Below are 22933 nucleotides of genomic sequence, written 5' to 3'. Positions count from 1 at the left end.
GAGAGCAGAGTGGCTGTCTTTAGTAGAAGGAAAGAAGGAAATTGATTTCAAGATCTAATAACACTCCCTTTTTTTTTCCTTTTTGGGTCACACCTGGTGATGCTCAGGGGTTACTCCTGGCTTTGCACTCAGAAATTACTCCTGGCGGTGCTCAGGGGACCATATGGGATGCTGGGAATCGAACCCGGGTTGACAGTGTGCAAGGCAAACGCCCTACCCGCTGTGCTATCTCTCCAGCCCCTGATACGTAGCATCTTAATCCAAGTTAGATAAAGACGCTACAAGAAAAAAAGACCACACATCAACATTTCCGCTGAAGAGAGGCGTACCCAGAGCTGTCCGGGCCCTCAGCAGATTCAGAAGGATATAGAACCAAGCACAGAAACTGGTTCTTTCTCGAACAAACTAAGAATGAAGTGACCAGAAACCCAGGGTGGGGCGAGGGGATTCCATTCGCCATACATCAAAAACAGTAAGATCCTTGGGAAGAAACACCCCAGAAGGTAAACACTCTGCACACCGAAAGACTTTGATCAGTGAAATCAGAGAGGACGCTCCCCAAATGGAAAGATGCCCTAGTTCAGGGGCCCGAAGAATGTAATCTTGTTAAAATGTTTGTGCTACCCAAAGCCATGTTTGATGGTTCAGTGCAACTCCTTTTAATACCAAGGATAGCTCCAAGGAAACATAAAAAATATTATAAAATTAGCATGGAGCTGGGGGCTGGAGCAATAGCACAGCGGGGAGGGCATTTGCCTTGCATGCAGCTGACCCGGGTTCAAATCCCAGCATCCCATATGGTCCCCTGAGCACCGCCAGTTGTAATTCCTGAGTGCAGAGCCAGGAGTAATCCCTGAGCATCGCCGGGTGTGACCCAAAAAGCAAAAAAAAAAAAAAAAAAAAAAATTAGCATGGAGCTGCAAGAGACCCCCAAATAGCAGAGAAATCCGGGGGAAGAAGCAGCAAGCAGGAGGCATCCCACTTCTTGATTTCAAACCGCATGACAAAGCAGCAAGCTGGGAGTTGCCCCTGAGCACCACCAAGTGTGGCCCCCAAACCAACAAAAATATCCGGAGTGAGTTTTGGTGCACCAGAGTCCACACTAAATTCTATGACCTGGTTTGGATGGTTTTTAAAAAAATAGGGGCCACCCCCACAGGGGTGCACTGGGATGGGACTTACAAATGCTGGGGACCCACACCACGGCTTTTCTGCATGTGCTGTTCATGTGCTCGTGTCTTACCAGCCACCTGGCCCTGCTCAGGGGTCTCTCCCCCCGCCATTTTCTTTTGATTAAATGACTGAGGGCTTGGGGGTGTCAAGGAAGCATGTACTACCCCCTCAGAGTGCTAGTAGAGGGGCTGGAGCGATAGCACAGCGGGTTTGCTACCCTATGGTAGCATACCATACCATGACCATACCATCCCGTATGGTCCCCCAAGCACCGCCAGGAGTAATTCCTGAGTGCAGAGCCAGGAGTAACCCCTGTGCATCGCCGGGTGTGACCCCTCGCCCCCTCTCCCCAAAAAAGATGCTACGTATCAGGGTCATGCTGACCTCATGCAGTGAGTTGGGGAACTGTTTTCTCCTCTTTGGTATTTCGGAAGGGTTTGAAAAGGACCAGGGTTCATGTTCCAGACTTGAGATTTGCTTAGCCACCGGTGACGTCGTCTCTCCCTGGCTTTCTCTTCTGTAAGATGTAAAACCGTCTTGCTTCCCTTCTACCCTCTGCGGTGACCCAGGAAGCGTGTGATAGGAACGCTCAGCTTGTTCACACGCGCGGCTCTGGGGCATGGCTGTGGGAGAAGAGCCCAGGAGAGCCCTGTGCTAGACCATGTCCAGTCTGGGAGGGACGTACAAACCCTTGCTCTGAGTGGACAGTGCCCCGAGCCCCGTGCAGAGATGCCCGCGTGTACTTGGCCTTGGCCCGGCCCTTAGAAAGCCATCGCTTCCGCCCATGGAACGCTCACCAGGGTTCACGAGTGGTGTTCTGCACACAACTTCACTGAATCTGGCCACGTGTGGTGACTCCCCTTTGGTCCATTCTTAGGCTGGCATGCCCGAGTCCCAAGACCAGTTAGAGGCAGGCCTGGCATGGACTCTCAACCTTCCGTTTCTGTTTTTGTTTGTTTTTTGGGGGCCACACCCAACTGTGCTCAGAATATTCTTGGCTCCGCACTCAGGGGTCACTCCTGGTGGGGCTCAGGAAACCATACGGGGTGCCAGGAATCAAAGCCGGGTGAGCTGTGTGCGAGGCGAGTGCTCTGCCCCCGTCTTCTCTCCCATCCTCCAATTCCTTTTCTGTTTTGTTTGCTTGTTTGGGGGCCACACCTGGGAGTGCTTGGAGGTAACTACCTACCTTTCCTGCACTCAGGAATCACTCCTGGGTGGTGGGGGGGGGGGTTGGAGCGATAGCACAGCGGGTAGGGCGTTTGCCTTGCACGCAGCCAACCTGGGTTCGATTCCCAACATCCCATAGGGACCCCCGAGCACCGCCAGGAGTAATTCCTGAGTGCAGAGCCAGGAGGAACCCCTGTGCATCGCTGGGTGTGACCCAAAAAAGCAAAAACAAAACAAATAAAAGAAAAGCACCACTCCCGGTGGGCCGGGGGACCCTCTGGGGTGCTGGGGATGGAAACAGGTTGGCTGCACGTGAAGCAAGTGCCTCCCCTGCTGCACGATGCCCCCACAATCCCTTTCTAAAGCCTCTGCCCCCCCAGGGGCTCTTCCCCTGCTGTCCAGGCTCCTTAGAGTGGTTCAGGGACCGTGAGAACAGCCGAGACGAGCCCCCACCTCATCCTTTCCAAATCCCAGGGGGGAGCAGAGAGGGGCCCTTTTGCAGGCTAGGGCTGGTCACTCCTGTCCAGCGGCCAGACAGAGGACCCCGGGAGGTCTGGCGCTGACTTCCTCTCCCCCACGCCCTCATCCCCCGCCCCGGGCTGCAGGTGGGGAGCAGGATGGTGATCGTGGCTGCGGGCTGTGTGCTGCTCATCATGGGAATGTTCGGGAAGATCGGGGCGGCCTTCGCCACCATCCCCAGTCCTGTGATCGGAGGCATGTTCCTGGTCATGTTCGGGGTCATCACGGCCGTGGGCATCTCCAACCTGCAGGTGAGCCGTGGACTCTTGGGGAAGTGACCGCCCCACCCCTCTCCTTGGGGGGGGGGTCTTTATTGTGGAGAGTGAGGGGGTTCAGGTCAGACCTGGTGGTGGTGCTTGGGTGGGCCATGGTGGTGGTGTTTGGGTGGGCCGCTCCCAACTGTCCTCGGAGGATCATGAGGTTCTGGGGGTCATACCAGGGTCTTCTGTGTGCAGGCCGCAGACTCAGCCTTTGCGCCATCCCCTGCACTACTGCAACACCCCTCTTCTTATGTATTTTATTTATTTTTATTTTTTATGTATTTTATGTATTTTTATTTTTATGACACTGTCACTGTTATCCCGTTGCTCATTGATTTGCTCAAGTGGGCACCAATAACGTCTCCATTGTGAGACTTGTTACTGTTTTTTGGCATATGGAATGCACCACGGGTAGCTTGCCAGGCTCTGCTGTGCGGGCAGGATATTCTCGGGTAGCATCCCTCCGAGAGGGATGGAGGAATTGAACCCGGGTCGGCCACATGCAAGACAAACGCCCTACCTGCTGTGCTATCGCTCCAATCCAATGTAGGAGTACTGCTATTTATTCAGCCATTGATTAAGCTGATTGAATCAGGCATGAACTCCACATTACTTTTTTCTTTTCTTTTTTTTTTTCAATTGAATAACCGTGAGATATAGTTACAGGGGCTGGAGCAATAACATAGTGGGTAGGACGTTTGCCTTGCATGCAGCCAACCTGGGTTCGATTCCCAGAATCCCATATGGTCCCCTGAGCATCGCCAGAGGTAATTCCTGAGTGCAGAGCCAGGAGTAACCCCTGTGCCTTGCCGGGTATGACCCAAAAAGAAAAAAAGAAAAAGAAATGAAAAGAGATACAGTTACAAAACTTCCATGTTCGAGATTCAGCCGTACAACGATCAAACACCCATCCCTCCACCAGTGCACACTTCCCACCACCAGTGTCCCCAGTGTATTCCCCACCCCCCATCCCAGTCCGCACCCTGCCTCCATGGCAGGCAATTTCCCCAATACTCCCTCTCTACTTCGGGGCGTTATGTTTTGCTCGAGTTTCCCAATCACCATTCCAGCCTGCCTGCCAGGGGCAGATGCTAGATCATTGATTGTCCATTGCTCATTTTGAATATCTTGGGTGCCACGGCCACGCGCGTCTGGAATCCTAGACTGTAAATGGTTGTTGGGTTCTGGAAACCTTTTGCTGGGGCCCTAATCCATTTTGGGATTCAATTGGGCATCTCTGGACCAGGGCTGGTCTCTGGGCACCGCCTCTCTTAAGCGGAGACCCCCAGGGACGGAGCAGAAGGACCCATCGCTGGGGCAGGGGATGGAAGAAGGGATGCACGCAGCAATGGGCCCTCAAGACGGAAGAAACAGCCCCAAAGAGTCAAATTAGCATCCATGTCAGTTGCAATGAGATGGTCCAAACTCCGTGTAAGGGGGGGCAGTAGGATCGATGTGGGGGTGACTTGTCTTGTCCAGTGGTGCCTGCGCTCTCCGACAGGGTGGCGATAGCCAAGGGGGCCACCGGAGCGGGGGTGAGGGGTGGGAGCTCTGTGACCCCCGCCTGGAGGGCCTCTCTCTCCTCGGCAGTACGCAGACATGAACTCCTCCAGAAACCTCTTCGTCTTCGGCTTCTCCATCTACTGTGGACTCGCCATCCCCAACTGGGTGAACAAGCACCCCGAGAAACTCCACACAGGTAACTCCGCCCTCGAGGCCGCACCCCCTGGAGCCCCGATGCAGACCCCCTGGGATCCTGGGAATCAATCCCCGCCTCCCTCCCACCACCCCCCCATCACTCCCATCTCCCCTCTAGGGATTCTCCAGCTGGACCAGGTCATCCAGGTGCTACTGACCACCGGCATGTTTGTGGGGGGCTTTCTCGGCTTCGTCCTGGACAACACCATCCCCGGTAGGGTGCCCCTGTGCTCTGCCAGCTGCCGGTTGGGGGGGTGCTAGGGTGAGCGGGGGTGCTTTGCCGAGGAGACCTTGGGTCTGGGGGGGGTGCACGGTCGACATTAGCTTTAGAGGGGGCCGTCACAAAGTCGCACAGACCAGGTGGTTTGGACAACTGAAATGGGCAGCATGGCAGTGTGGGGGTGCCAGGCCCGAGGTTCGGGGGTGCTTTCTCCTGGCCGCACCCCGCGTGCCCGTCTCCTGCTGGTCTTGCTCGGCCTTTCCACCCTGCAGACACACTCCTGGGTCTCTCTGTGTCCTTGTCCCTGAACACACCAGCCAGAGTCGCTTCCGGCCACCCCAGTGTCCTCCTGCCTACATGCAGTTACCCTCTCGGGTAGGGGTGAGGATGGCACCATCTGGGAGCCCGGGCCTGGGAGGGGGCAGGGGGCACAATTCAGGCCCCCATGGCAGCCCCGAGGGAGAAACACACCAGAAAAGCAAAACTCCAGACAGCCAGTCCCTGCTGGCAGACTCCTCAGTCCCGCTGGCCAGAGACAACACACTTTTGCAGTCATGCGCTCACTTGCTCATTCATTCATTCATTCATCCATTCATAATTTCCATTGAATCCCGCTGAGTACCTGCCAGGTGCCAGGGGTGATGGACCGAGAACGCCAACAGTGGCGAGAGCTGCCTCCCAGAACCCCTGAGGGAAAGGGGAGAGACAGGAAACAGAATCGCACTCAGTCATCAGGGGTGCAGGGGTGCGGGGCAAACCAGTCTCTGAGGAGGACGCGGGACATGGAAGGTGAAACCGCAGCGCTGACACCAGCATTGCGCTCTCTCTCTCTCTCTTTCTCTCTCTCCCTCCCTCCCTCCCTCTCTCTCTCCCTCCCTCCCTCTTTCTCTCCCTCCCTCCCTCCCTCTCTCTCTCCCTCTCTTTCTCTCCCTCCCTCCCTCTCTCTCCCTCTCTTTCTCCCTTCCTCTCTCTCTCCCTCTCTCTCTCCCTCCCTCCCTCTCTCTCTCCCTCCCTCTCTCTCTCTCCCTCTCTCTCTCTCTCTCTCTTTCTCTTGCCCCACTCTGTCTCTCTCTCTTGCATGCACATGCATGCATACACACACACACACACACACACACATACACACACACACACAAGATAGGCACTAAGGAAGAGACCTAGTCTCTCTGTCTGCCCATGTCTCTCCCTCTCTCTCTCTCCCTCCTTCTCCTGGATTCCAGCACCAGCTGTCCAATGCGCCCTCAGAGCAGAGCTGTGGGGTCAGAAGGGAGGGCAGAGGTGGGGCAAGGCGGGGTGGTGATGGGGGGGTGGTCCCAGGAGCCTGCCTGGGAGTCAGGAGCCACCCTGGAGCTGAGCGCGCTGGGGTGCAGGTGCAGGGCCGGGCCCGGCCTGACCGGCCTCCCCTGTCTCCCCAGGAAGCCCGGAGGAGCGCGGCCTGCTGGCCTGGAGCCAGCTGCAGGAGGGCTCTGAGGAGCCCGGCCTGGCCGCCGAGGTCTACAGCTTCCCCTGCGGGATCGGCACCAGGACCTGCACCCGCGCCTCGTGCACGCGCTGGCTCCCCTTCTGGCCCCGGGCGGGGGCGCCAGGCGGGAAGGAGGAGGTGGGGATGAGCCGGGTGGACCTCTGCTCCCAGCTGGGCTCCGGAGAGCGCCCCCACGGCACCCGCCAGAACAAGATGTGAGCCCTGGCCTCCCTCCCCGCCTCTGGCCCGTGCACCCCTCCGGGCCACCCCACCCCGAGCCCGCCGCGGACGCTCCCTCTCCTGTCTGGCGCGCAGATGCACCCCCAGTCCCGGGCACCCACCCGGTCCACAGTGGGTGGGGTGCAGAGACGAGACAGCGAGGGCCAGCGGTGGCAGGAGGCGGCTGGAACTTCCTCCCGCCGTAGAAGTGGGGATCCCCGCCACCGTGTTTCTCCTGCTATAGCTCTGAGCTGGGCCCTGTGACCGGAACCCACCCAAAGCCTCCAAAGGCTGGACCCCGAGTGATTTGCTCCTTCACCACTGTCCCCCTTTGTCCCCATGACCCTGTGGCCATCCCTCTGTTTCTCAGCCTCCCCTGCAGGAGTGAAGACACAGCCTGGACACCCGGGCTGGGAGGGAAAGAGGGTCGTGGAAATAGGACCCCCTACCCCCACCCCAGGTCGGGGAGGGCAGGCCCAAGAGGTCTGAGTCCAGCAGGGCCTCCTGGAGCCGCCACACTCAGAGCCACTGTCTCCCGAGGTGTTAGAAGCTGAGCTCAGCCCTGATGCCTGGGCGGTTCCGGAAACTTCTATTTCCCCAGGACACCGGGTTCATGGCATGAATTCTAGACGGGATTTAGGATGGGCTAGTATAAAAAAAATTCCCCTTCTAGAAACCAGAGAGACAGTGCGGGGATTAAGGCACTTGCCTTCCAGGCGGCTGGCCCGGGTTCCATCCCCAGCACAATACAGGGCACCCCCAGAACCCCCAAGAGTGATCCCTGAGCCCAGAACCAAACGTAAGCCTGGAGCATCCCTGCGTGTGGCCTAACAATGAAAACTGTCTTCATGTTCTGTCCCTGCATGTTTCTCGCCTCTTCAAACCTCTATTTGCTTGGCCAAACCCACTTTCTCAGCTCCAAGGAGAAAGAGAAGAACGTTTTCTGTGGGTGTGGGGGAAGCATCCGATATTATTGCAGGGTCCTTTCCAGTAGAGTCGCTTCCGCTTTCTACCCCCGTATTCTTTCATCTCATCATGGCACAGGGTAGTGGAGTGTGAGCCCTGGACCCCTTTCCAAGCCTGCGGCTTCCCAATCACCCATCAGAATGAGTGTGAAAGGGGCTGTGTGTGTGTGTGTGTGTGTGTGCGCGCGCGTGCGCGCTGGGAGAGAGTCATTTATGGATACTAAAGATTAGAAGTGGGGGGCGTGGTCAGCAACTTTCTCAGTAAAGACAACAAATGCGGATCTGAAAACAACACAGTCCTCCCAAATGAGAACCAACCATGGTGCCTCGGAGCGGCCAGAGCCGGACAGAGAGACATGCGGTGACGATGGTCCCTCTCGTGCTTTCTTCCTTTCCTCCATTAAAGACACCTTTCTTTTTCTTTTTCTTTTTCTTTTTTAATTATTTATTTTATTGAATCATCACGTGGAAAGTTACAAAGTTCTCAGGCTTATGTCTCAGTGATACAATGCTCAAACACCCGTCCCTTCACCAGTGCCCATATTCCACCACTAAAACCCCAGTATACCTCCCACCCCCCACCCCCGCCTGCGTAACTGATAAACTTCACCCCATTTTCTCTTTACCTTGATGACGTTCCATATTTCAACACAAAACTCACTATTGTTGTTGGAGTTCCCCCCCACAAAAAAAAAACCAGCCCTACTGACAAGGAAGCATTTGGTAATTAGTTTTCCATTGCCGAGAATGAAGAGATATGAAGTCGCGCTGCGCCGGTAGCGGCTGAGTGGTTTAGGATTTCTGTATTTTAGTATTTTAGTAATTAAGTCCAGGGAAATTTGTGTTAGAAATTGCATAATTTCCCTTCCTGGGGCAGTATGGGGCAACGGTTTAGTTCACAGTCTAGAGACATGGCTGCAAGCAGTTGCTGGGACCAAAAGTAGTCTAGCTGGCCTCCGGATTGTGGTCAGTCAGCAGCAAAGTGGCCACACCAAAGTGTGGCCGCCTGGGTCAAGTCTCGGCGGAATGCGCACTGGTATTAGCCCCGGCCTGAGACTGCCCAAGCTTCCTGCTGTTCCAAGTACATAACTCTCTCTCTCTCTCTCTCTCTCTCTCTCTCTCTCTCTCTCTCTCTCTCTCTTTTTTCTCTTTCCCGAGCCATCAAGTTTGTACCTGCTTATAGTCCTCATAATATAGCGGAAAAAACACCTTTCAAGCCACTGGTTCAATGTCTGCGTGCCGGGAGGGTGGGCGGGTGAGCAGGAGGTGGCCACAGGCTGGCCTTTGGGATGCTCCTTGGGAGGAATGTTTCTCCATGGAGAAAAGCAGAGTTAGTGGGGTTTCTTAAGCAATGAGTCTGGAAACTCTGGTAGGAAGGCACAGATAAATCCTAAGTTAGACCTAAGTTCTAAGTTCTCCTTTGTTTTGTGTGGTGGTGACTCCAGCCCGTGTGAGGGAAAGACAGGGAAGAGGCCGGTGACCTGTAGTATGTGCACTTCCAAGCTCAGATGTGCAGGGGTGTTTCATCCAAACTCCGTTAGGTACTGCTTTCAGAGTGACCCATTTATCTATTTACCCTTTTTAGCGTGGTCACTCTTTATTTTATTTTATTTTATTTTTTGCTTTTTGGGTCACACTCAGCGATGCTTAGGGATTACTCCTGGCTCTGCACTTGGGAATTACTCCTGGTGGTGCTTGGGGGACCCTATGGGATGCCAGGGATTGAACCCAGGTTGGCCATGTGCAAGGCAAACGTCCTACCAGCTGTGCTATCGCTCGGGCCCCTGGCATGGTCACTCTTGATGATTGTTCCTGAGTACTGATGAACTGAGAGATTCTGGTCTCTTGGCCCTATATTTAGGTCCTAGGTCTGTTGCAACAACGCCCCCTCCCCCCACACACAATGAAGACAATTCAATGTGTTGTCTGGTGGTCCTGTCTGGAAAGAGCCTCACCCAGGTCAAATCGGGTCCAATCAGCTGTCACGGTTTCTCCTCTAGCTCTGGATATTCTGGAGGAGAATTGTGGCCTGACCCTCAAGAGGTGGCCATATTCCCGGGCATTTAGCCCCTGTGCCAGGGCTGTCAGTGCCGCCTGATAGTCCAGCTGCCTTTCCCATGTATGTTTGCTCTCTCCCGTTTCCAGAAATTCTGCCTCCTGCACCCTCATCCTGATTCCCAGCTTCCTGGCTGACCGAGACTTGTCCAGGCACCCACAGCTCTAGGCGTTTCCCCCATGGCCCCGGGGAACAGCCCCTCGGGGCTGCTCCTTAGAACTGTCTCCTCCCCCGCGTGCCCTGAGCCCAAGCCCCTGTCGCCAGGGCTTTTCGACAGGAATCTCCTCTCCTCCTCTTGCAGCCTCACATCCTTGCTGTCCTGTAGGGATCTACGTCATCCCTTAGGCTGTGGTTCCTTTGACTTTAGAAAGCAGGTCTGGTTTTGTGAGTGGGTGAAATGGTTGGTGTAAAGTGACCAGAGTCCACATGAAATCTGCTGCACATCCAGGGCCTGGGGGCTGGAGCAATAGCACAGCGGTTGTGCTTTCGCCTTTCATGCGGCAGACCCGAGTTCGATTCCTCCACCCCTCTTGGAGAGCCCGGCAAACTACTGAGAGTATCAAGCCCGCGCGGCAGAGCCTGGCAAGCTACCCGTGTGTATTGGATATGCCAAAAACAGTAACAATAAGTCTCTCAATGAGAGATGTTACTGGTGCCCGCTTGAACAAATCGATGAGCAACGGGATGACAGTGACTGTATCCAGGGCCTGGATTTAACTCTGGTGGAACCCAGAGTTCTCAGTTGAGAGCAAGGACGGAGTGGAGCTGGGGAGATGTCTCAGAGGGCTGCAGAGCACGTGCCTGACACGCGGGGGAGCCAATCCCCAATACCACAGCCTCCCTCAGACACTGCCAGAGCAACCGCTGATCCCTGAGCCGGGAGCAGATCCCGAATACCACCAAGGGTGAGCCCCCCACCCAAACCAAACTACGTCTATGTCTTTATACGTCTATATACCCTTTTATCTCTGGCTACACCTTTATCTGCTTATGCCTCCCTTTACACCTGTATTTATATGCATTTGTCTGTATCTTGATCCTCTAGCAAATCAGTGCCTCTATCTCTAGCTCTGTGTACTTTGGGTGATAGTGGAGACTTATAGTCCAGACCTCCAGGGTAGGCGGGCATGCAGGGAAGAGTTGCAGTTCAAACCTGAAGGCAGGGGGCTGGAGCAATAGCACAGCGGGTAGGGCGTTTGCCTTGCACACGGCCGACCCAGGTTCGATTCCCAGCATCCCATAGGGTCCCCTGAGCACCGCCGGGAGTAATTCCTGAGTGTAAAGCCAGGAGTAACCCCTGTGCATTGCCGGGTGTGACCCAAAAAGAAAAAAAAAAAAAGAAAAGAAAAGAAAAAAAAAGAAACAAAACCTGAAGGCAGCCTGCAGATTGCCCTCTTCCTGGGCTGTCAGCCTTTAGGTCTCTTCATGCCTGGCTGGTTGGATGAGGCCCAGCCACACTGCGCAGGGTAATCTGCTTCCCTCAAAGTCTGTGGATGTGCGTGGAGCAAGAGCAAAGCACGTTTTGTGGGAGGGAGGTCCAGGGCCTACCCCAGCACCCCTGGTCCCCGAGCATAAAGCCAGGAGGAACCCCCACCTCACCATGTCCACATCACTGTATCACTGTCACCCCCGTTCTTCATCGATTTGCTCGAGCGGGCACCAGTAGTGTCTCCATTGTGAGACTTGTTGTTGCTGTTTTTGGTATATTGAATACACCATGGGGAGCTTGCCAGGCTCTGCCGTGTGGGTGGAATACTCTTGGTAGCTTGCCCGGCTCTCCAAGAGGGATGGAGGAATCGAACCCGGATCAGCTGCGTGCAAGGCGTGCTGTGCTATCGCTCCAGCCCCACAGTATGTCCACATGTAGTTCAAAAAAGAACAACAAAAAGCCTATGGATTTAAGAGTATACCACTTAAATATACTTTGCTAGAAACACCTAGAATAAAATTCTGACCAAATACACAGGACTGTGGCCCAGTCTAAGTTGACATCTAGAGTTAACCATGGGACATTTTACACCTGCACAGGAAATGCTCAGGATTCTGTGGGTCTGGCTCGGACCCCACCCAGGAGAACTTATTAGCAGGCAAAGTGAATCTGGTTGCTTCTACCCTGCTGTCTCAGAGCACAGGCTTGAAGTTATCCCCGTTTCTGGCCTCCCCGATCATGCAGAATGAGCTTTCCAGAAGCTACCAGAACAACCCTTATATCCAGCATGTGCTGAAAGTGCCAGTCACGTGGTCCCTCCAGGGACAGATCCAGCCTGTCTTCCTGCGGGCTGTGGCTGAGGCCTCAGCTGCATATGGTACCCCAGAATAACAGCTGTGAGGACAAGTGTGTGGCCTGCAGCAGGCCAGTCCTAATACCCAGGGACGTCCCCCAAAAGACTTGATCAAGATCTTGATGCTCATGAGAACTTTATAAAACTCAGAAACAAAAAACATCAACATGCTTCTAGAACACACAAGAAAACAACCCTGAAGCAGGGGCAGATACAACTTTTAACTATCAATGTTCAAACAGGAGAAACGGTCATCCTCATTCATTCTGTCTCCCAGCCCTTCTGCCTTAGAGATCCTCGTCGTCAAAGGTCTCCAGGCACCTCAGCATAATCTCATTATTAGCAGGAAGCTCTGTTTCCTCCTGCAAAACACAGTGTGGAAGAGCCTCCCGTTAGTTATTGCAACGCCCCGGGCAGATGGAACATTAGCCCCGCCACCTCTGGGGGCCCGCCCCCTCTCTACCCCGTGTCTCCAGCTGCACAGCCATGCAGTACCACAGTGGAGCTACATCCCCAGTGAGCTCTGGAGGGCCCCCCACCACCGACTACTGAGCCCGCTGGGCTCTCCGAGGTGGGGGGTTCTAAGGGCGCCCTGCCCCCACCCCTACCTCCTTGATAACAGTGTTAATACAGCAAAGGCCTTTGAAGAAATCGACGATCTGCTTGTAGAGCTGGAACTTCTCCTCCAGAGTGTTGGGTTCGTCCCCGGCCAGCTGCCAGCTGCCAGCAGGAAGAAATGGCAGGCGTTGAACATCCCTGCCTTCCATGGCTGCCCGGGACCCCTAAAGCGACGATGCCAACCCAGCACTTGCAAAGAGCTAGTGGGCCCCCAAGCCCCAATCCTCCGTCCGCCAGGGAGCCCGGAGCCCTTCTTTAAGGTTTGGGTACGGGAGCAGAGCCGGGAGCAGGCGGTACCTCCGCGCCCCGTCCCAGAGGACCCCCCTGCTGGGTTTCCCGGCACAGCCCTGGGGCAGCGCACAGAAGGGCCCGTTTGCAGACCCCAGGGACAGGCCCAGGGAAGATAAGCCTCTGGACGGGAGATCTGACCCCGCTCCCTTCTGGAATGAGCCACCAGGAGCTCGGGCCCCACTGGCTGCAGCCCCGCCTCTGCCAGGCTGGACTTCAGCAAGTCTTCACCCACGGGGTCCCTGTTGGCAGCCTGAACCCCTTCCTTTCCCGCAAAATCGGGGATCCCCCACGTGCCGTCACTCTGGGGAGGATGGGCGTCTCCTCGCGGCTCGGTCCTTCCAGGGCAGGACCATGACCATCACTGGGGTCATTAGGCCACCGATGGCCCTCTCACTCCCAAGACACGGCCTGGGGACCCCGGGCCCTCAGGTAAGACCAGAGCTTTCCGGCCCAAGCAGGACTGCAGCCCCGCCAGGGCAGGTTGCGCGCAGCTGTATTTGGCGTTAACGTCCCCGCCAGGTCCTCTGCGTGTTCTCTTCTTAAGGGCTCGGCCAGGCCCATCAGCGTGCTGAGCAGCAGCTTCCCCGGCACCACTAAGAGAGGCCTGTTGTCATGCCCACCTCCCAGACTGGCCACTATGCCCTGCCCACGGTCACCTTGGCCTGGGAAGGGACATCCTTGAACATCTCTATCTTGAGTCTGGATGGGAGAGTTCCCTATTCTGAAAAGGCCCAGACAGATCACACCCAGGACCACGACACGGCCCTGGGCCTGGTCCAGGAGTGTCCTGGAGAGAAGGACATCACTCAGAATGACCTCTGAGGGACCACAGGGAGACGGCCCCAACATCCCAGCAAGGGTACATACACACACACACACACACACACACACACACACTCAATTCACACACACACACACATACACACTCCTGTTCCTGCCGAGTCACACAGGCAACACACTCATCTTCATATGCACACACTCACTGCTTGCACGCTCACCACAGGTTCAATTCACAAACATCTGCATTCGCGTACACACTCAAATGCACACACACCCATTCACACACAGGCTCATATTCACGCATGTTCATTCACATACACACTCATTCACACACAGGCTCATATTCACACCCACGCTCTATACACATGCACATTTCACAGACTCACATCCATACGTTCATACTCATGTTAACTATACACGCATAGATGCACACTCATAGGCACTCCCACCCATACACGCTGCGGCACACTTCCACCTGCACGTACACGCTATCACACACATACAAACACCCCTGCGCAAACATACTCATAGGTACTCCCACTCACATTCACACAGACACACACATGCCCCATAACACAATCATAGTCACACCCACACCTAGGCACTGACACATATTAGTACACACATCCACTCCCACACGGCTCTCGCCACACACTCGCACACGTGGACGCACATCTAGCCGCACACACGCTCACACTTCTCATCCTCTTCCTCACCTGGGGGTCAATGCACTGGGAGCCTCAGGTTCATCCAGGAGATGTGCCACATCAAAGGCATCTTCAAAGAGCATCTGAGAGAAAGCAGGGGAGTCGGCGAGGGCCGGGGACAGCAGGCAGTCGCCCGAGGCTGCGGCAGGAGCGCTCCGGGGAAGGGCTCTCTCGGCCCCCTCCTCCCCGAAGCTCTGGCCCGTTAAAGCTGGAGCCCGAGCCCACGGCTTCCCCACGGGGGAAGAGTAAGTTCTTGCCCACCTGAACCACTGCCAACCAACAGCCCAACTTTTCCAGAAGACAATCAGGGCAGAGCAGGGGGTGGCACGTCCAGGGTAGCGGCCATGGAGACCAAGGTCTCTCAACACAAGGGAAGCTGACAGGCCAAGACTGCCTGCCCTGGGCTGAGGACGTGAGGGCAGCCGTGCCCGGGGACCCTGCCACCTCCTGAAGCTGCCGCCATTCTGGATGACCCCAGTGTTGCTAAGCACCTGAGCTCTGAGGGGCGTGTTTACAGAGGAAGCGGGTCGTCTCCTGCCATCGTACCCCCCCGCCATGCCCCAGCCTCTTCACAGAGACGCAATATGGTCCTGGGGTGAGAACTGACCCCTCGTCAAGAACTGGCCTGCTCGGCCACAAATGAGCCTGTCTCTATTATGTCAGTCCCTGGCTCGGAAACTGACCCCTCTGACCAGGTCTGACCAGGGAGGGGTACCGTGGAAAGTTCTGGAAAAATTCTTTCTCCTTGGGAAAGAGTCGCAGGAAATCTTCCTCTCCTGATATGAGGGAAAAGGAATCGCAGCTCCCTGGCTGCCAGCTGCCACCCCTCCGCCACAGAGTGTGCGAGTGCAGGGGCCAGAAAGGCGACAAGCAGAAAGGGAAGGAAGAACCCAAGTGTGAGGTGATAGGACTGAGGGACTACCAGAAGCCCACCCAACCCGGAGACCACCCTGCCTCTGAGCTCATTGTTTCATCGTTTAACAAGAACAAGCCGCCCAAAGAATCCCGGCAGACAGAATCTTCTGAGCCTCCTCTCCCACGGTCCCCACAGAAAGGTCCAGAAACTAATAGGAGAAAGAGAAAATGCCATTCCATGGTGGCGAGGTAAAGTCAGAGGAATCAGCCTTGATCCAGGAGCCCAGTCCTGAAACTCCGGGCTGGGGGCAGGGTGGGAACCCGGCATTCTAACCCCACCCCCCAGGTCTGCTCACCTCCTCAGGGGTGGAGTAGAGGGAGCAGCTGGCGCCCTGGCTGTCAACCCCGCTGTCATTTACGCTGCCCCCGGCAGAGCGCCCGGAGCGGCCCTGGGGGTCGGGGTTCTGCGACCAGGCCTGCAGGAGAACGGCCTTCCTCTCCTCGGAGAGGTTCTGCCACAGGTGGGAGATGGCGGCGGAGACCAGGGGCAGCACAGCGTCCTGGAGAGAGATGATCCCGCTTCTGGTCAGCAGGTCCATGGTCTGCTTGTAGAAGTTGAGGTACCTGGAACGGAAGAAGCACCAGCTCCCGGACCTGAAGTCGCCGGGGCCGTCAGCCCCTCCGGCAGCGTCACCCGAGGGCTCTGGTCTGCCCCTCACGGACCGGGCCGTCTCGCCCACTTAGCCTCGCCGGTGCCTGTGAGGGCCCGGGAGAGCAGGAGCTACCACAGAGGCCATCGATGACACATTTCGGGTTTTGGGGTCAAAAGAAGAGGGTTATGGGGGCTGGAGCGATAGCACAGCGGGGAGGGCGTTTGCCTTGCACGAGGCCGACCCGGGTTCGAATCCCAGCATCCCATATGGTCCCCCAAGCACCGCCAGGAGTAATTCCTGAGTGCCTGAACCAGGAGTGACCCCTGTGCATCGCCGGGTGTGACCCAAAACAAACAAACAAACAAAAAAAAGAGGGTTACGGGCGCACATGCTGCCCGAGCCTATGTGTGGCTTGTGCCCAGGTGACCGAGCACACGTGACGCCTGAGCACATGTGGCGCCCGCATCTCCCCTCTTGAGATGTGTCCTTTCATGTTTTCCTGTCTAATGCTGGGATGTGTGCAGGGACTCTCTCCGCCCTTGGAGAAGCCGGGTTCTCTCTCGAGCACGTGACTCTCCACTCTCTCCCACTTCCTCTTCCTCTTTCCCTTCAAAACCTCCAAATAAAATCTGTGTTACTTCCAAAAAAAAAAAAAAGAAGAAGGTCCCAGGGAGGCGAAGGGGCAGGCTCTGTTTCACTCCCGGGCACGGCTGCCCAGCGGTCTGAGTCTGTGAATGCGCACACAGGAGAGGCAGCTGCATTCGTGACAGTCCTGAAAGCCAGGGTCCGAGTGAGCGAGCCAGCCCCACCCAGAGACCAGCGGGGCTGTGACGGAGCCAAGGGGGCCCTGGCGGCTGACCAGCCGTTCCCACAGTGACACAAAGGAGGCTCTTGGGGGCCGCAATTCCATACACTCCTGAGCTGAGTGAACACGGTGTCCCCCACGGACATAGCTCCGAGCCGATTCCCAAGGCCCCCGTTATCTTTATCCCCCGCCCCTCCTCTCTCTAGGGAGCTTCTGAGGTTGGGGGGCTGGGCTGTCGCTCCCCCCTCCCCATGGCCGTCCCTGCCTCCAAGCTGTTCACACCGTTCAAATTCCAGGAGGTCTGGTGACATGGCTGGGCTCTCTAAGAAGGCCACTTTCTTCTCCCCCTCCACCTCCTCTTCCTCCTCCTCTTCCTCCTCTTCCTCCTCCTCCTCTTCCTCTTCCTCGCCAGCATCTTTCCCCACTGCCTCAACCGTGTACCAGGTAGCAGAGCCTTTCAGAAGAACTTCGCTTGAGATCAAGCTGGGGAAGAAAGCAGAAACAGGACAATAGAAGCAGGTTAATGTCGCCTCTGAACTTCCACACCCCCGCCCCAGGAGCGCCGTGGTTTTGAGGCTAGCGCTGCAGGAGGGCTGGGTCACACTGTAAAAAAGTCACATGCAGGCTGCATACCAGTGCCATGGCTTACAGAAGGAAAGTCAAATGGTTGTCCCAAGAGATTCAGAAATGCTCTTGGCAAAATGCAATCACACAGCAAACTAGGAATCCAAGGGAACTTCTCCCACTTGACAAAAGGCAGCTGCAAAAACCTGCAAAACCCCTCAAGCTTCCCCACAAGCGACTGGACATTTCTCCCCTCAGGCAGAAACTCAGCATGAGGTCTTCTCTCTTTACTTCATTCCAAATCACTAAGGCTTCTGGCATCTACCCTTCCAGACACAAGCACATTCATTTGCAAAGGCACACACACACACACACACACACACACACACACACACACACACACACAAATGTTCATAGCCAGCATTTAAATACAACGCAAATATTCAGTGATAGATGAGTTGGATGAAAAAAGTCACACATAGACATACAATGATGCAACTGTAAGGAAAGATGAAATTCTACCCCACTCTGCAACGTGGATTGAACTGGAAGTACATGTAAAGTAAAATAAATCAGAGAGGACAAATACCTGATGATCCCTATGTTTACTCGTGGAAAATAGAGACAAAACAAGAAAATAAACAGTGTTGGACACTGGCAAACCCTTGGCCTTGTATGACAAACTGATTAACAAAGAGTAGTAAGAAGAATGGGGGAGAGTAAGGGTCAGAAAGGAGGTGACATAAGGACAGTGTTGGAGGTCATGGGTGATGGGGTGCAATAACAGTCAACACTACTGTAACCATCTTACCTAAACCATAATTGAAAAATTACAGCAGGGGCAGAGAGATAGTACAGTGGGTAGAGCACTTAACTTGCATGCAGTTGATCCAGGTTCAATCCCTGCCATACATATATGGCCACAAACAGGCCAGGAGTAATCCCTGAGCACAGAGCCAGGAGTAAGCCCCGAGCACCATCAGATGTGCCCCAAAACCAACCAAAAAACAAAAAAAATCTTGTCATTAGAATTGAACCTATATAATGAAGTTGGAGTCTTAAGTCAGGAAGGAAAGGGTGGCTCGTGCCCAGGTGGCAAGGGGTCACTAGGACTGAGAAAGACCCACACAAACCCCTGCCTCCTTCACCGACACCACAGACTCTCAGTCTTGGTGGCAAAATGGGACTCTAAAGACACTCTTATTACACTTAACACATATAACACATACAATGCCATGTGCACACAACATACATTGCATGTACACTCAATATATATTGTCACAAACATGTAGCATGTACTCATCACAAGGCACTGCCAAGTACATAACATGCAAACACTGCCATGTGTACCCAACACATACAACATATAAACACATCCCCATGTATACACATACACAGCATGCATACACATTTTCATGTACACTCAATCTGTACACAACATACACACTGCCATGTATGTGTAACATGAACACAACAATGCATGGACTTAACAGGTGCAACATACAAACACTGCCATGTACACACAACATATAAACACGCTGTCATGTCACACCACATACACATACACTGATGTGCATACAACACATACACAAGAAAACACTGCCATGTAGACTCAATACATACAGAACAAACACACTGCCACATATGTGTGCACAACAACTACACACATCATATCTGCATCCTCTCATCTGTGACCGGAGTGAGCAATATCAACTGTCTCTAAGGAGGACAATGACTTTGGGGCAAGGGCTACACCTCATGGTTGTGCAGGATTTGCTCCTGACTCTGTGCTCAGGGATCACTCCTGGCAGTGCTCGGGGACCCAATGCATGCTAGGGGTTGGAGCCATGTTGGCCCTCTGCGAACATCAGGCACATGTCCAGCCCTTTGAGATCTCTCCCCAGCTTGGGGTGAGGGTAGGGATTTCTGCATTTTTGACATTTTCTTTCTTTTTTTTTTTTTTGACATTTTCTGTTACAAGGGTAGTTCACTTTTGTAACTGGAAAAGATTACACTGCCGATTACAAGAATGAAATAGCAGGCTCAGAGAGGTGACTTAGCGGTAGAAAATATGCTTAGCCTGTGTGAGGCCCGGGGCTGGACTGCAAAAATAAATAAAAATGAGAGAGCAAGCTGCAAGAATAAAATATGAAAGGATGACCCGCACGGCTGGGACTACGGCTCAGACTAGTCGCGCTGCTGCCACCTAGCGGAAGCGTTTGAGAACAGCTGAGTTCGCCTCCCGGCACGAGGCAGGTGGGTCTCGCTTACCTGGGGTTGGCGGCGTACATGCTGGCGTATTCCTCCTTGACCGCTGCCAAGCTGCTCGCGTTCCCATCCTTCAGGTTGTAAGATTCTGTGCGAGAATTGGAATTCCAGGTCGCCAGGGTGAAAGGCCAGCCTTTCTGGATCAGGAGAATCAGACCTGGGCGGTCCACAGGTCCGCCCGGGTTCAGAGAACAAACAGGAGTGTGTCTTCTGGTGTGCGGGGAAGGTTCTGGAACTGGCTCTTCCCAATCAAGACCTCGTAAGTATCCTTTCTGGGGCTCAGCCTCCTCGAGTTTGGAACCCCAGCTTGGCCGTCTCTCCCCTGCTGAGTGCCGTGGCGGGGACCAGGTTCTGCCCTCTGCATCTGAGTCTCACAGCCATGTGACTCTCCTCTGCGCCCCCCCCCCAACCTCCAGCTGCCAGTCTTCGCTGCCATGGCACGGGTTCTGGCTCCCGCCCTCTCTCTTTCTCTCTCTCTTCCCTGGCAGTACTCAGGACTTAATCCTGACTCTGTGCTCAGGGATCACTCCAGGTGGGGACTATATGTGGTGCCAGGGATCAAACCCGGGTCGGCCACATGCAAGGCAAGCGCCCTACCTGGTACACTATCACTCTGGCCCCTGCTCTCGCTTTCCAATAGAAAAAACAGAACCCACCTCCCCGGCGCCCCCCAGGGGGCAGTCAGGCTATGTGTGGGGGAGGGGGGCATAAAGACCTTTTACCTTTCAGCTTCAGCAGATTATCCAAGGTCTGCTCCAGTTCCTGGATGTAGTTCTTTGCCTTATTCAAAACCTGCCACTGAGGATGGAGACAGAGGGCTCTGAGAAGCCGGCCGACCGGCCAGGGGTTGGGGACGCGGAGCCAGAAGCCCCGCCCTAGTTTAAGGCCACGCCGCCTCTCCGCTACACCCGGTGGGTCTCTGACCTCCGTTCCGAGGCTCCGTGCGCAAGGTTTACTCTGCAGCCTGGAAACAGGCCTCGTGGAGGTGCCCAAGGATTCCAAAGCAGGGACCAGGAAACCCCAGCTGCAGGCACCCAGCAGCGCCGGCCCCTGCCTCGGCAGTGGAAGTGACGCTGAGCATCTGAGGGACTGGTGGCCCAAACCAGACTCTGCTCAGACGGCACGAAGTAGAGCTGCTGGCTAGCACACATGTTCTGCTCTAACCATGCACGTGTGCACGCACCACAGGCACTCGGGGTCACACCAGTGGTGCTGGGTTATCAATCGTGGTGCGGGGCGGGGGCATGAGGTTCCAAGATGAAACCCAGGCCTCACACATGCTGGGCCCGTACTCTGACACACATGCTAGGTCTGACGCTCGCGCCATCTCCCTGCAGCCACCAATACTGCTAGATGTATGTGACCTCAAGACTCCAGGTGGAAATCGTGGGGTTTATCCAAGGCAGATGGAACGGGAGTGATGTGCTAAGTAAAGTGAATTAAGTGACGTTGGGTAAAATGAATCAGAGGGAGCAGGATAAATTCATCTGTGGGGTATAGAGAAACAAAACGAGGGAATAGACAGGATTGCTCGGTGAGAAAGCCTTGGCCTTGGGTCATACGACTGAGATGACAAGCAAGTGAGAGGGTGAGGAAGAGGAAGGGGCAGACAAAGGTGAACAAAATAATGCGGGATGGGGTCTTGCTCACTCAACTCTGTAGTCAAAACCTTAACTGCTAGCAACGTTGTAATCATGTTTCCTGAGAAAATAGAAAGACTGCAGATGACCTGAAGTAAAGACTCACCTGATTATCTTGTCACTCAAACTTTGGATTTCCTGGTCTGAATTCCTTCCCCCCCAAACTTCTTCCTTCCTCCCTCCTTTCTTCCCTCCTTTCTTCCTCTCCTTTTTCTTCCTCTCTTCCTTCCTTTCTTCCCTTCTCCTACCTTCCCTCCCTCCATCTTCCATACTTCCTTCCCTTCTCCCTCCCTTTCTTCCTTCCTTCCCTTTTTCCTCCTTTCTTCCCTCCCTCCATACTCCCTCCCCCTCCCTTCTTCCCTCCCTTCCTCCTTCCCTCTCTCCCTCCCTCCCACCCTTCCATCTTCCCTTCTTCCTTCCTTCCTCCCTCCTTCTTTCCTTCCTTCCTTCCTCCCTCCTTCACTTTCTCCCTCCTTTCCCTCCCCCTCCCTCTCTCTCTCCCTCCCACCCTTCCATCCTCCCTCCTTCCTTCCTCCCTCCTTCTTTCCTTCCTTCCTCCTTTCTTCCCTCCCTCCATCCTCCCTCCCCCTCCCTTCCTCCCTCCCTCCCTTCCTCCCTCCCTCACTCCTTTCTTCCTTCCTTCCTTCCTCCCTCCTTTCTTCCCTCCCTCCATCCTCCCTCCCCCTCCCTTCCTCCCTCCCTCACTCCTTCCTTCCTCCCTCCCCCTCCCTTCCTCCCTCCCTCACTCCTTCCTTCCTCCCTCCCTCACTCCTTCCTTCCTCCCTCACTTTCTCCCTCCTTTCCCGCCCCCTCCCCCCTCCCTCCCTTCCATCCTCCCTCCTTCCTTCTTTCCTTCCTTCCTCCTTTCTTCCCTCCCTCCATCCTCCCTCCCCCTCCCTTCCTCCCTCCCTCCCTCACTCCTTCCTTCCTTCCTTCCTTCCTTCCTTCCTTCCTTCCTTCCTTCCTTCCTTCCTTCCTCCCTCCCTCCTTCACTTTCTCCCTCCTTTCCCTCCCTCCGTTCCTTCCTCCCTTCCTCCCTCCCTCCTTCCTCCCTCACTTTAACCCTCCCTTCCCCTCCCTCCTCCCTCCCCCTCCCTCCCTCCCCCTCCCTTCCCCTCCCTCCCTCCCTCCCTCCCTCCCTCCCTCCCTCCCTCCACTTTCCATCCACAGATCCTCATGTGTGCAGAGTGTCCCGGCCCCCTAGCTCCTACCTTGGAGGCGGTGAGATCCGAGTGGAAGTACACGGTCTTCTTGAGGTGGCCAAAGAGCCCCGCCAGGGTGGCACGGTGACGGGCCTGCGACAGGCGGCGGCGGGCCACCCTCTGCTCCAGCTCCTTCGACTTCCCCACAGACTTGGGTGTCTGTTTGCTGCCGCTGGGTTTGCTGCCTTGATCGGAGCTCGCCATGAGAAACTGCAAGGTAAGGTGGAGTTTCCCCATCCCCTAAATAACAGAGACGCGATATTCAAGGCCCAGGAGGGCCAAGCGAGCAGACAGAAAGGGGCGCCCGCTTGCAAGGAGAAGGTTCCACACCAATGAGAAGAACTGATAGCGAAGCCGCGTGGGTTCGACTGGCTGTCGGAGACATTGCTTCCCCGCCAGGACGCGTCTATTTATTTGTTTTGTTTTTTTAGGTCACATGTGGCCATACTCGGGCTTACTCTAAGGTCTGGGTGAGGATCAGTCCTGGTGGGGCCCGGGGACCATATGGCGTGTTGGGGATTGAGCTTGG

The 22933-nt window shown here is 55.1% G+C and overlaps 2 protein-coding genes across 2 annotated transcripts in view; one reads left to right on the top strand and one right to left on the bottom strand.

Moving 5' to 3' along the window:
• LOC101554129 (solute carrier family 23 member 1-like) overlaps window positions 1-6718 on the top strand; it is a 51298-nt gene extending 44580 nt beyond the window's left edge. The window contains exons 9-12 of the mRNA XM_055129383.1: window positions 2946-3110; window positions 4710-4818; window positions 4936-5031; window positions 6453-6718. Coding sequence (XP_054985358.1) covers window positions 2946-3110; window positions 4710-4818; window positions 4936-5031; window positions 6453-6718 — 636 coding nt within the window. The remainder of the gene's footprint in view (window positions 1-2945; window positions 3111-4709; window positions 4819-4935; window positions 5032-6452) is intronic.
• Window positions 6719-12308: 5590 nt separating this feature from the next.
• Window positions 12309-22608, bottom strand: STRA8 (stimulated by retinoic acid 8). The gene is made up of 8 exons (XM_055129371.1): window positions 22414-22608; window positions 20285-20360; window positions 19566-19650; window positions 17013-17213; window positions 15629-15896; window positions 14427-14500; window positions 12630-12741; window positions 12309-12380 (listed from the first exon to the last, which is right to left on the bottom strand). The coding sequence occupies exons 1-8, from the start codon at window positions 22606-22608 to the stop codon at window positions 12309-12311; spliced, it is 1083 nt and encodes a 360-aa protein (XP_054985346.1).
• Between the last annotated feature and the right edge of the window lie 325 nt (window positions 22609-22933).

The sequence above is a fragment of the Sorex araneus genome, chromosome 1 (genome assembly GCF_027595985.1).
Source record: "Sorex araneus isolate mSorAra2 chromosome 1, mSorAra2.pri, whole genome shotgun sequence".
Classification (NCBI taxonomy): Eukaryota; Metazoa; Chordata; class Mammalia; order Eulipotyphla; family Soricidae; genus Sorex; species Sorex araneus.
Note: the sequence above shows the minus strand (reverse complement) of the source record. Positions and strands in the feature narration are given on the sequence as shown.

Coding starts and splice junctions, on each gene's coding strand:
- STRA8 (XM_055129371.1), bottom strand. CDS start 22,608: ATGGCGAGCTCCGATCAAGGCAGCAAACCCAGCGGCAGCAAACAGACA. Junction 19,651..20,284: donor TAATCTGCTGAAGCTGAAAG/GTAAAAGGTCTT, acceptor ATTCTCGCACAG/AATCTTACAACCTGAAGGAT. Junction 12,742..14,426: donor CCCAGTGCATTGACCCCCAG/GTGAGGAAGAGG, acceptor TCCTGCTGGCAG/CTGGCAGCTGGCCGGGGACG.